This window comes from Choristoneura fumiferana, chromosome 8, assembly GCF_025370935.1.
Source record: "Choristoneura fumiferana chromosome 8, NRCan_CFum_1, whole genome shotgun sequence".
In the NCBI taxonomy this organism is placed as follows: Eukaryota; Metazoa; Arthropoda; class Insecta; order Lepidoptera; family Tortricidae; genus Choristoneura; species Choristoneura fumiferana.
Window position 1 is genome coordinate 12,998,655 of NC_133479.1, and position 13,301 is coordinate 13,011,955.

The 13,301-nt window shown below is 35.4% G+C and overlaps 1 protein-coding gene across 1 annotated transcript in view; it reads left to right on the forward strand.

Annotated features, from left to right (window-relative positions):
- RhoGEF64C (Rho guanine nucleotide exchange factor at 64C) overlaps positions 1-12,809 on the forward strand; it is a 190,046-nt gene extending 177,237 nt beyond the window's left edge. Inside the window, exons 4-11 of the mRNA XM_074091299.1 lie at positions 1,470-3,330; positions 3,904-6,015; positions 6,087-6,364; positions 6,454-6,660; positions 6,739-7,028; positions 8,610-8,721; positions 10,167-10,430; positions 11,001-12,809. Coding sequence (XP_073947400.1) covers positions 1,470-3,330; positions 3,904-6,015; positions 6,087-6,364; positions 6,454-6,660; positions 6,739-7,028; positions 8,610-8,721; positions 10,167-10,430; positions 11,001-11,132 — 5,256 coding nt within the window. The 3' untranslated portion in view covers positions 11,133-12,809. The remainder of the gene's footprint in view (positions 1-1,469; positions 3,331-3,903; positions 6,016-6,086; positions 6,365-6,453; positions 6,661-6,738; positions 7,029-8,609; positions 8,722-10,166; positions 10,431-11,000) is intronic.
- The last annotated feature ends 492 nt before the right edge of the window (positions 12,810-13,301 follow it).

Below are 13,301 nucleotides of genomic sequence, written 5' to 3' on the forward strand. Positions count from 1 at the left end.
TTCCGATTGTTCACAAGTTTCATGCGTTTGATTCATGTTGTATGCTTTAAAAAACATCTCTCCAAATTCGATCTTTCATCGAAACGAACGTCGAATTCAAAAGCGAATAATCAAACGGGCAACTGTATTATCGTCCGGCCGGTCGCGGGACAAAAGCTCGCGCTGGCCAATACCGTAACTGGAATTAGAGACTAGCCTGTACTGAATTGTGATGCCGGAAATCTGTATGCACCCAGCGAACAGTTGAAACTAATTGTAGGTCCGGTTCGGAAAACTTTTTTTGTTTGTCTGTGGCATTCTCTCTTCTCATCTCTGATTTTTAGGGTTTCTTAGTCAACTAAGGGTTCCTTATAGTTTCGCCATGTCTGTCCGTCTGTCTGCCTGTCTGTCCGACCGTGGCTAAGCTCAGAGGTCGTTAAAACAAAAAAAAAACTTAGGGTACGTCCCATAGACGTAAAGTGGGGGTGATTTTTTACCTCGACTAACCCTTAACTTTATAAAATCAACCTAAACTTGGAAGAATTCGTATTCAATACGAAATCCCTAGAAAAATATTACTTGATTTTTTCGTAATGGCTATTTTAGCCGACACGCTCTTTGCCGGTTTTATTATATCAAAGTCTTAACCATAAAGCATTTCATACAAGCAAACAATATTCACAATAAATAATACAAATCCCTGTGAAATTGACTTTAAATTTAATTTAATTTATCAATAAGCAATACTCAACCTCGGATTAAAAATTATTAAAGTACAGTCGAACCATTATGATTACTGACCGACCGTAGAACATAACGTAATGTAGAAGCAATGCGATAATATGTCACTATGACTTTTTCTATGAAGTTTCCACAGTGGGCAACGATACAGTTGGTTCGAGTGTGGCCATTTATTTTAGCTAAAAAGTTTATTTTTTAATGTTTGCGTGCCAATGTATCTGTTTAGATATGTTACTGCATATTAGCACTATTTATGAGATCATTTTACTATGTCTAAACAAAATTATTTCATTTCATTCATGGTGTGCTGAATGCGGTCAAAGTAAAAGTAAATCCAAGTTTAGCCAAGTTTTTTTTGCAATCATTTATTTTGTTATTTGTGATCTCGATAATAAAAATTGTATTTTGCTAGTAGAAAAAGTACAAAACGAGAGTTCTAAATAGATAACAAGTCAAATATAACAAATTTGTTCGTATTCTAGTCCTATATGAATTAAATTACTTACCTTAATAACATTGCTACAAAATAAAGCAGGTTTTTTTGTTTTCAAGTTCTCAAGATGCCCTGTTTGACATTAATAAGTGGGAAAACTTGAGAATTACATTGACTTACTCGTACCTGTCTAGACTGAAGCTCCTACTGTAATAAGGATAATTTCGCCAAAGAACTGGATATGTGATATTAAATAACTAAATTCCTACTTTTCTATTTATAAGATTTTCTCATCAAAAATATTTTTCATTTACAGATATACGATACACCGGAGAGTGCCAGATCGAAGAAATGGTCGTCGAAATTGAAACTGAATACTTCGGGGAGTGCAAAATCATCTGAAAAGTCGCCAGAAAGCCCATACATGTATGGAACAATCAGCGGGCCTGGTGGGTCGGCGTTATCCAAGTCGATGAAGTACGCGGAGACATGGTTGTATGGGTCTGTCAGGACCCAAACCCCACCGATGAGACCCAGCGTCTTTTCCGCCTACCCAGAAGTCTCTGGCCCTGTTCTCATAAGTACTCCTCAAAAACCAACGCCTCACAACTACGCTGTAATACTATGTTCCTGTCCTGAGTACCTCAACGGTACAAAGAAAACCAGCTCTACCAAAGTCAGTATATGTAAGAAATGCAAGGGATCTCGTTTACCTTTAACTATAGCCGAAAGTCCACGTATGCTGGTAGGAGGCACAGTCAGAGGACATCAAATGAACCGAGATGCTGCTGGATTACTAAGAGCTGGGACGGTTAGAGTTCAGGGATCTAAATCAAGGCCGTCTATACTTAAATCAAATGGAGATAGCGACCCTTATGATTTAATGAGACGAAGTCGACTAGCGCCGCCTCATGAAGCTCGCATTGGCAGCCAGTTTTCAACAACACGATCGCGGGCTAAAAGCATCAGCCCCTGCAGAGGAAAGAATAAAAAACCAAGTCCAGAATCGCAAAGAAAAAGTAGAAGTAAATCTGTCAGCCGCGTTAATGAAGTATGGGTAGACGAAGACTGCAATACTAACGCAAATGATAGCAAAAAGTCTATTCTTTCGTGCGATATAAACCCTTATGATCTTGTAAAAAGTAGTGGCTCTTCCAAATCATTAGTTGAAATAGAGTTTGATGACGACTATGGTGATATTTTTCAAGATTCACTAAAAGTTAATAATGCGAGACCGCTTAGCAAATCTAAGTCTGACACTAATGTTAAAGCTATCAGTGGCCAACGAATCCGCATTTCTGATGAATCAAAAACATATGCTATGCAAGAAATGACTCCTTATGACTCCATGCATTGCGATCTCAAAAACTACGAAAGTAAATCACGAGAGTTAACTTCTTCTCTATTATTACCAAATATAAAAAACGACAACAGTAAGTCCTCACCATTAAGTAAAATCAACACCAAAAGGACTGTTAATACGTTCACCTTAAACCGTACAAAACAGAAAAGTGTGTCTCCAAAACGACCTCCACGAAGAGTTCGAAATGTTAAAACTGACGATGATAGTGAAAGTGACAATCAACGTTTACCAGAAAGAAATTATATTAGAAAAAGTCCAGCAGATAACCTGCGCAATCAAAAGTATAAAAATAATAGCGCTGATAACATAAAATCTATTCTGAAAAAACCTAGAAATTATGATTTTTATCCCACAAATGTAAAATCAGAAACAACCGATGAATATCTCGAGAAGAAAAGAATGAACGCTTCACAGTTCTACCTTCCTAAACCTAAAGATAAAGGTTTTGTGGCTACTCAAAATATGTTGACGCGGAAACGTGTTCAATTTTTAGTAGAAAACGAAGAAACAAAGGTTATTTATACTGCCGAATTTAATCTTGAAGAGAACACAGTGCGAGGAATACCAGGTGACCTACCAATAGAGGCAGACGAGGACGTGATAGCTGAAGGGGATATTGTCAGTCACAGTTTGACTGAAACTGATGAAGAATTATCCAAGCTTATTACGCAAAATACGGGAAATGAGCTAAATGTGCTATACGAAGACGTAGAAGTAAACGGCAATGATGCAGAAACCGTCAATGAAACTATTGCGTATACACCGATTAATGAGGCAACCGGTGCTGCGAGCTTAAGTGAAGAGAATGTGACAGGTATAGTATTTTTGTGATATATTATGTCTTTGCTAGGGTGAATAACAAGTATTTTAAAAAGAAAAGCAAACCCGCAGGCTTGCATTCAAGAATGCAACCAATTAACAATTCTTAATAATAAATAGTTAATTTGTTCAATTATTTTCTTCTCTCGATGTCTCCTTAAAATTAGTATTTTAACTGTTATTGGTTGGTATTTGATTAATTGCAAAGAAATGACGTACACGCTTGCAACTGCATCCATCATTTCTTTCTACTCTTATTTAATATTGTTTTGTTTGTCGGAAAGAAATAGTGAAAGCGATTGTGGTATTAAAATACATAAAAAAGTGAAAAAAAAATACATACAGTTGAACATAGAATCCCCTCCTTTTTTTGAAGTCATTTAAAAATAAGGCCTCTGGTCTCATACCATTTTTCGATTGGCTGAGTAAAGTTTGTTGAAGAAGTGCACGTTTCATTTTTCGATAGTCCTAACCCTAAATACCGGGCAATAGCAGCTCCTAAATTTTTATTCTTTATTGTTTTATATTGTAATCGAGATCATTTTCGAGATCGTTTTTTTATTTCCAGATAATGATGTACCAAAAATACCAGTCCTACGTAGGTCAGAATCAGAGAGAATGACCTCTATTTTGACTGTTGCGCCTCCTAAATTTCTAGATACCATGGCTTTGCGTCCAAAAACTAAACATGGGCATACAAGTCAAGTTTTCTTAAGCCCATTAAACGAGTCCGAAATACGTAATGAAATTTTAAACAATGAATCTCCAAAAAGCCCGCAAGATGACAACAATAGCCATGAAAATGAGATTGAATCAGGGAACCTCAGTGACAATAGCGATATTACGCGTCAAATTCTAAGTAATTTACGTCGCGGTCTATCTGAGTCTCCTGAACCACCGCCTAGGCTAAAAGCCAAAGAGCGCTCAAAATCGAAGAAAAATAACTATGTCAAGACACGATTTATCAGAAATAATTCAAATAGCTCTACAAGTGACGAGTGGTCCGATGCAAATGATTATGAACAAAAGACTATTTTACGTGTAAAACAATTCGATTCAGATGAGGGCGACGAACCAAAAGCGTCAATGAAAGTAACAGAAAATGATAACAGAAAAACATCTATTCAGATAAATGGTAACGAATGCTACTCAACAATGAATGTTAATAGTGACACACCTATTTACCTCTCTTCAGTTGTAGTCAATGACGACTTTGGAAACACATGCGATACTTATCAAACAGGCACGACAGTAACTATTAGTGTTGGGACACCAAAAAAGGAAATTAAAAAATCTAAAAGTCAAATTTATATTGGAACGACCCTATCCAACAAGGAAAAGAAAGACGAAACAAACACATATGAAGAATATTACAATGAAACTAATACGAAAAATACAGATAGTTCACTTAATAATATCAGTTCATCTGACATCTCCACGATACTAAATGACCCCGTAGAAGCGGTAAGGTTGAATCTCGTTCCACACGTTTGCGGTAAAAATAATAATGACTCCTTAAATAAAACCATCGCTAAAGATTCTTTAAACAATAGTCAAAGTACTGAAAACTCCCAGAATGGAGGTTTTGTAAGCAAACTTTTTGATGATCCTTTCTTCGGTCATTTAGCAGAAGGTCTTGATTCAGATTTAGTTAAAAAACTTATCGAAAATTCATTAATTAAACTTCAAGAAACTAAAAATCAGGATGGAACAGATTATAATGAAATAACGATAGAGAAATTGATAGAAAGTTCTCTTAAAAATTTAAAAGAAGAAATTACAAAAAATGATGATGAAAAATTGCGAGACCAAGAACAGGATAGCGCCAAAGATGACGTGTCGGATAAGAAAACAGCCGATACGTCAACTTGTCTAGAAAATGATGACAACGGCTGCTCTGCTCCCTATGAAAGTATGGAGTATGAAAGCGGTGCTATGGGAGTATTTTCTGATCTTGAACCTATGTCGGATTGCTATAATGCGTCTGCAAGTGAACTTTCCACTGAAGATGACACCACCTCAACCAGGTCTAAGTTTTACCAAATGTTAGTGGATGCTGCGATGTGTGATATTGAGATTGCAAGCAACACCGATGATGATCATCATTATGAATCCATTCGTCTTAACAGTGATCCTATTTATGAAGAAATCGGTGACATGCCACCACCATTGCCTGTTAATCCTCCTCCAAATTCTTTATCACTCTTAGATGATGAAAAACGAAGTGGGTCGCGGTCAATTTTTGAAGGCGCATCGAAATATGATATTTTATCCTACTTAGTTGATGCAAAAGAAAGAGGCATAGATGACGAAGAAACTTATATAACCAGTTACGGAAATGAAAATGATTCACTTAACCAATCCAAAGAAAAACTTATAACGTCTGAAGTAAACACACGCCTAAGTAGCAACACTAGCCATCTTTCTCATGGGTCAGATTCAAGTGAAGACAATTCTTTAATTATCAGTCATGATAGTATTGAAAAAATGGTCGTATGCAAGAAAACTTCAGCGGAAATAGAAAGAAATGATTCTGGTGTTGGTTCAGAAACAAGTAAGTCATCAAGAAGTCGCCTTCAGGGAAAAATATCACCGTGCAATACCTTGACAGACAAGGATACGCCGATACATCTCTGTGAAGACTGTGATACCGCAGTTGAATCGCAAGTTACCGAGCAAGGTATGTACTTTTACACTACTTTGTCAATTTTTTTTTTGTGTAATAAATGATATCATAAAAAATCATTCTAGGTTCATTATACGCTCCACTTGTTTGCCGAAAATGTGCAAAGAAACGAGCTGAGAGGAAGGAAATCATTACTGAGATTGTTGAAACAGAGGAAAAATACGGAAGAGATTTGCAGATTATCCTTGAAGAGTTTTATAAACCTATGCTGGTCGCCGGTCTTCTTAATCAAGAACAATTAAGTGCCATTTTCCTTAACGTAGAAGAGCTTATTGAAAACAATCAAGTGTTATCTGAAAAGTTACGTGATGCTCTTGAGATTGCCATTGAACAAGGCGACGAGGTAAGCATATTTTATTCAATTACTTAAATACGAATGCACTTTTTTCTGCGTACTTTACCTACTTACCTATATCTTTTGTGTTTTTTCAGGATTTATTGACAGTTAATGTCGGTAAAATACTTCTAGAGTGTTCCGGCATGCTGACTGCATTCCAGTCATACTGTGTAAAGCAAGCAGGTGCTGCCCTTCTGTTGGCCGGTCTCGAAAAAGATAAGGAGCTCTTGAGAATATTCTTGCGCGTCTCACAAATGGAAAATACTGTTTTGAGAAGAATGAATCTTAACTCTTTCTTAATGGTAAGCTTTCAACGTTATGATTATCCTTTAACAGTTCTATAGAACATTCATTGCAAAATATTTTTTTTATTTTTTCAGGTGCCAGTACAACGTGTGACAAAATATCCTCTTCTCTTATCCCGGCTGCATCGTTCGACAGCTGCGTGTGCTGCTGAGAGGGATGACGTACGCAGTGCTCAACGTTGTGTTGAGAGTAGACTTGAAGAGATGAACGCTGCAGCCGCGGCAGCAGCAGCGGCGGCAAGAGATGTACCCTTGTGGAGAAGACTGGCTGCTGCCAGGAGAACTGCCCACGACCTCCACGTGGCAGACATCAGACTGAGGAAAATGGCAGTTGACATCCTTGACTGGAATCATGATGATGCAAGGTATTAAAGATAATAGAAGTTCTGCTTTAAATGACCATTGATAGAATTTAAAGGCTCAATTTCAGCTGAAGTGCCGTTGGAAATGTCACCATTGTGTACAAAAGATTTCCAATTTGCGAAACCAAATAGAAGGAATGAAAACTATTATCCCGGCCAGATTAAAGTCTTCAATCTAAGCCCGATTTAATTAAAAAATAAACATGGTCCTTCGGGCTATTCGCGATAATTTCGCCAAATTGTAGTCCTTGCACATTCTCGTGCTATTGGCGGATGGGACAAATGACCCCATTACTAGAACATTGCGGGCCGCAGGTTTATCTGAGGGCCAAGTAATAAATGTAATGCGGGCAGAGTTTTTAACCCTACTTCAGTTTAACGACTCATGATTTTTTTAATGTTCTCGATATGAGTGCTTCGATAAGATTTATGCTCTTGTATGCTTGCCTTAATATTATTTTGTAAAAGCTTTTGATTTTACGTCTTTCTAATTTATTTCTGCCTGAAAACTAATAACAAGACAACTTTCTCTTATTATTAGTTCTGTGTTTTATACTTAGATATTAAAAATAATATTATTATAGCGTAGATAGGAATCAAAGTTTCACTGTAAACTTGATGCCCGCTAGTCCTCTTTACTTGCATCACGTAGCTGATAGTCGTCGCTTTAGTGGCAGTAACAGCGGCAAGTGCTATTCCCGAGGGCTCTTTATAGCTCGAGAGCTCCAGAAATACAAGTAATTATACGTGTAAAAAGGAAATAACGTTTGAAGCCGTAATTTGAGACAGTACTGTTGTTTTAAATACATAGTATATTTATGTTAGCACTTATAAATAAAATAAATAACTTGGGCGAGTGAAAGATAGTAGATAATTGTTCAAGTTAAAAGAGCGTAAAGTTATTAAAATAATTTTAAATAAAAATAGTCATATTGGTCGTAGGGAATAATCAATTACGTGCGTGTTTCGCATTTCTGTGACAGTTTTTGAATGAATTTTATTATCTATCAAACTCTGCAACATTACTTTCCGATATTTTTGTTGTGGAATAATTTAGAAAAAATGAAAAATTTGAAAAACAAAGATAAAAACTAAAACAACTCTCATCGTAAATTACCTCCCGTTTTAATGTCTCCACTTTTTTTGTTTCTGTTTCTATTTTACTGAAATTCTAAAATTATTTTAATAATAGACAGAATGATACCCGGTTTATTATATCGGATGCAACATGCGCTCCACTCGGAAGCTGTCGTGTATGAATTTAAATGAAATCTCATAAAATGAATCTTGTCTATTAAATTACTTTTAATTTTACAGTAAATGTGTCTTTAGAGGCACCTTTATGTAATTGAAAATCATGTTTAAAGTTTAAAATAGGAAACATTTGATTGTTTTGCAATCTTTTGTTGTAAATTGTGTTATGACGGCATACACTACTAGCAAAAGTCTAAGTGAAACTAAACTTCGGTTTAATTCGGCTTCCATTTAATTCAGTTATTCCATTATAATTTGCGTTGCCGTTAATTTTAACGTTCCCTTTTCTTGCCTGTTAACAAAAAATAACTTTATTGTGCTTGTTATTAGGTTTGCAATGGAAGGAAAGCTCCTTTTCACCCAGCCCAACGACAACAATTGGCGAAAGGGACGCACTATCAAGCTAACGCCGATCAACGCCCTTTTGGTAACTAATGGAAAGGTGATTTCGTTTTCTTTTTTATATACTTTAATAGTAAATGGGCTGAAAGAACAAATAACCGAAATGAAATAGAAGATGTAGCGTTGACAGGCCTCCCAGTAGATAGATTGTAGATGTAGATATATATGATAGTAGATGAGTAAATGTGTGAGCACCCAAGAGAACGGGCTTTGTTGGGTAATTATGAGCTCGCAAAAATAGTTCTATTCACTAAAATGATACCAATTCAGTAAACTCCTACTATTTATTTGGGAAATCAACTTGTTAGAAATCTAATTTTTAAAGTCAGTTACAATACTGGGCAGGAAAAAAAAATCCAGATATAAAAATTAATAGCGGAGGACTGTACCCAGCTCAGTTTTAGTGGGTATTTAATGGATGGAGAATGATGGAGATGACAACAACGAAATAGGTTTTAAGATTGATTTTTGGAATCTTTTTGTATTTTTTATTTCAATTCCAAATTTTTGTTACTTTTACGGTCATCCCGTAAAACCCATTTCGAAAAATTATATTTTATCGATATTTTCGATATGGGTTTTACGGGATGACCGTAAAAGTAACAAAAATTTGGAATTGAAATAAAAAATACAAAAGATTCCAAAAAAACAATCTTAGTTTGATTGCATTAATAACGACATCTCTTGTCCGGGTGAGCGGTTAGTTTCAATGGTGTGCTGAAAGTTTCTCGATGAGGGCTACAGCATAGATGTCGCTAGTGTCGCTGCTTAAGTGACTAAATTATAAAACAAACAAGCTGAGATATGTGGTGCATAGGAGAAATTCGTGTCTGTACCACTGTCCAGCGGTTGTGTAGCGGTATAGCACGCGGCACGGAATGCCGAGGACTTGGGTTCGATTCCCAGCGCTGGTCTTATTTTCTGGTTTTTCTATGCATCTATATTTCAGTTTGTATTTCCGAAATAGGTTTTGTATCGTTGTTGACATCTCCATGCATATGCTATGTACAAAGCTTAATGATAAAATACAATGCTAATATCACCACTAGACAGAAAGCTAAGATTTAATTCAGGAAAAAACAAGTCACTATCAAAACCACGATTAAACAGCTAATGTACCTAATATAAGAATCGTAAGTTAGGTAGTATACGCAGTAGCAGCAGTAGCAGGTAATAATTAGTAGTAGTTATGTAACACATATATTAATCGGTCTTATTTCCTACCTGTATCCTGTAACACAGGAATTCCTAGCCCAGGATTCAGAGTCGTACTCTTGTTCATAAGATTTTTATGCAATAAATTATTTTCATTTTCATTTTTGCAAACATTATCATAAACGTGCCGAGGTGCGGGGAGAACTACTGTACCTTTGTTCTCTCTGTTCCTCTTACTCGTATTACAATCATGCCGTAGGCATGCAGCAGGCTATACATACATAATATAATTATTTTAACTAAAACCTTCACCTTTAACTTTGTTTCCAGCCAACGATTACGCACAAAACGAACGAGATCCGCGAAACAAGAGAAGCGAGGGATCGCGAAGCAAGAGAAAGAGAAGGTGACGCTTTGTTTGCTCGAAGTGGAGTAAGAGAAGCAGCACTTCTCTTAGTAAGGGAGAAAGCAGGGAGATACACGCTGCAAAGGGAGCCTCTCTTTCTGGACAGGTGTGTCGTGGCTGCGGATCACGAACCCGAACATTTCTTCGAAGTTCATGAAATCACTACTAAAGATTCATATATTTTCAAGGTGAGATTTTTTTTATTACGGCTGTTTGCGTATAAAACCAACGAAACCGAATAAGGATGTGTTCTTATTCAAGATCTGTGAATAAAAAGTAGAATTTACAATATTTTTATCGCTCTCAGGATTTTCAAATAACAGTGATAAAATTATTGTGCGAAACACGATGCTTGAGGCTTTAATACAATAATACCGTTTTGTATTGTTCAATAACCCTAAGATTGAAAACCAAATAAATATTATTGAAATTCAAATAACTTTAATCTCTGACCCAAGATTGACAGAATTACTGCTTCAAATAAAGTTTACTCTTCTATTGTATACGTCTTACATTTTGTGAATTTGCAATAAATTAAGTGTACTCTGTTAATTTGATTTCTGGTCTTATCAGGGTAACTAATTATGATGGCTTCTTTCTTACTCGTCCAGAAACTCGTTCGAGTGTAACAGAAGAGTCCAATTTTTATCACACATCTTATATCAATTAAATACTCACGTTTTGAGCTCCTCCCGTATGCTAGCGACTCATTTATTTATACTTATAACTTTGATTAACCAATTAATTAATCATTCCAGGCGGAGGAAAGCGCGCGCACGCGGACGTGGTACCGGCAGCTACAGTATCACGCGCAGGGCGCAGGCGCGTGGCGTAAGCGTAGAAATGCGCTCGCCAATATCATGATCAACCCGATGCTAACTAGGAACTAACACTGTAAATTGTCTATAGGTTCAACTGTTTCAGTGATTTTCGGAAGTGCTATCATGAGAATTGCTGTTTTGTTTTTGTCTAAATTATTCTTTAACTATTTCGGTACAAAAAAGCTAAGACATACCACGATACCAGCCCATTTATCATTCAGAGAGAAAAATTATTGTTTTCGATGAATTTTAAATATATGTGCTGTCAAAACAATAGCTTGGCATGTACATTATATTCCCTTCTTCCTCGTACGTAACCATTTTAGCAAAGGTAGTGGCCAAATAATTTCCTAAATATTTAATCGACCTGGCGTTTCACCGTCCGCTGCCGCGGCGGGCTCTCTTCACTCACTCAGCTCGCACGTTTTGATCGCAATTGTACCTAACACTTCTCGCTTCGCTCGTCAACGTACCTAACATTCTGGAATCTAAATTGACAGTAAAATTAACATTTTAATTTAATTACTTAAATCTCTTTGCAGTAAGAAATATTTGTTCGCTTCCAGTGCTGGTTATGTACGGGGAACAAGGTGGGGGTTTAGATGTTTGATTTTGTAAATCAGTCTTAAGTTGCGTCAGATTATTTAGTGGTGCTGTTAAGTAAAACAATCTCAAATTTTATTAATTCATGAAAAAAACATTAGTCATTGATTCGGTGATTTCTTTTTCAAATATCAAAATTGATTAGTGCTGCACACTATAAAAACAATAAACAGTATTATCCTGTTTTCTGTTAATTTTATGTATTTTTATGTACAATAAAGAGTTTTAAAATACAATACTCACTACAATTTTCACTCATTTATATCCAAAAATTAAAACAAAAGTTCAAGTTCAATATGCTTTATGGCATTTTCCTTAATCACTTAATAGTTTTGCTTAGATAAAAAAACGATCTTATTAAAAAAAAAAAATAGCAACAAAAAGTTTTAAGTCAAAAATTATTGTCACGTATCCATCGGTTATCATCGGTTTTGCCATTTAAAAATGCATTTTACAGTTGCTTTTCATGGTTTTATTGTAGGTACTATTATGCAATATGGAATGATAATGCAATAAACTATTGCAATTACATATTCATCTAATAATTTTATTTGTTATTTATATTATAGTTCACAAAATATTTTTTTTATTTGTAAATACCTCTTATATCATTTGCCACTAGTTTTAGTTTTAGCTTTACACCAAAATATAGTTATTGTAACCATGTGCCCTATATTTAAAAACTTTAAGATTATATTTGTCGGTTTCTTTTGTAACTACTTTTTTCTGAAAACGTTTCAATCGATTATGAAAAAGTACACCTTGTTAGGACGTGAAAAAAAGTAAAAGTAACTAAATATATTGTTAGAACTTTTGTTATTTGTTTCACTGTACATAATTAACTATAATAGCTGTGATATCCTTTTCTGTAATCAAAAAATAAGATAACAATGCTTAAATTTGGTGGCACTGTATAAATATTATTTTAAATCTAATTCATTTTATATTCCTAAACTAGTCTTAAGTAACGTGTGTATTACTTAGGTACCTATTTAATTTAAGGTATATTATATAAATTGGTATGTATTTATTGTATGTAATTAAATTAAGGTGTTAAATATATCGAATTAATCTTAGATAGGGAGCAAAAATGTTTTCTTTTTGAAATATAGGTACTGTATTTTCATATGTTAAATTAGATGTGCAAACAAGAAAATAAATGATAAAAAAGTCGTGATCTTTATTTATTATTCGATATATTATCATCTACTAGAGTTTACTCGCGGCTTCGCACGCGTAAATCATGATTAGATACAGCAGTTGAATTGAAATTCCGGGATTTTACAAAATTCCCGTGGTAATTCCCGAAAATTACATCGTGGTTTTCATTGACATTGCATTAAAAGCGTCTATGCCAAATTACGTGACTCTAAGGCCAACGGTTGTTATTTCGATACTTTAACCCTATCCAATGGGATAAAAAGTAGCCTATATGTTATTCCAGATGTCCAGCTATTTACATACCAAATTTCATCCAAATCCGTCTAGCCGTTTAAGCGTGAAGGAGTAACAAACATACACACACACACACGCACACAAACTTTCGGATTTATAATATAAATAGGATATACGCCCCACTGCTGGGCACAGGGCTCCTTCCAGAATAAGACGGCCATCAGAATGGGAAATGGGGAG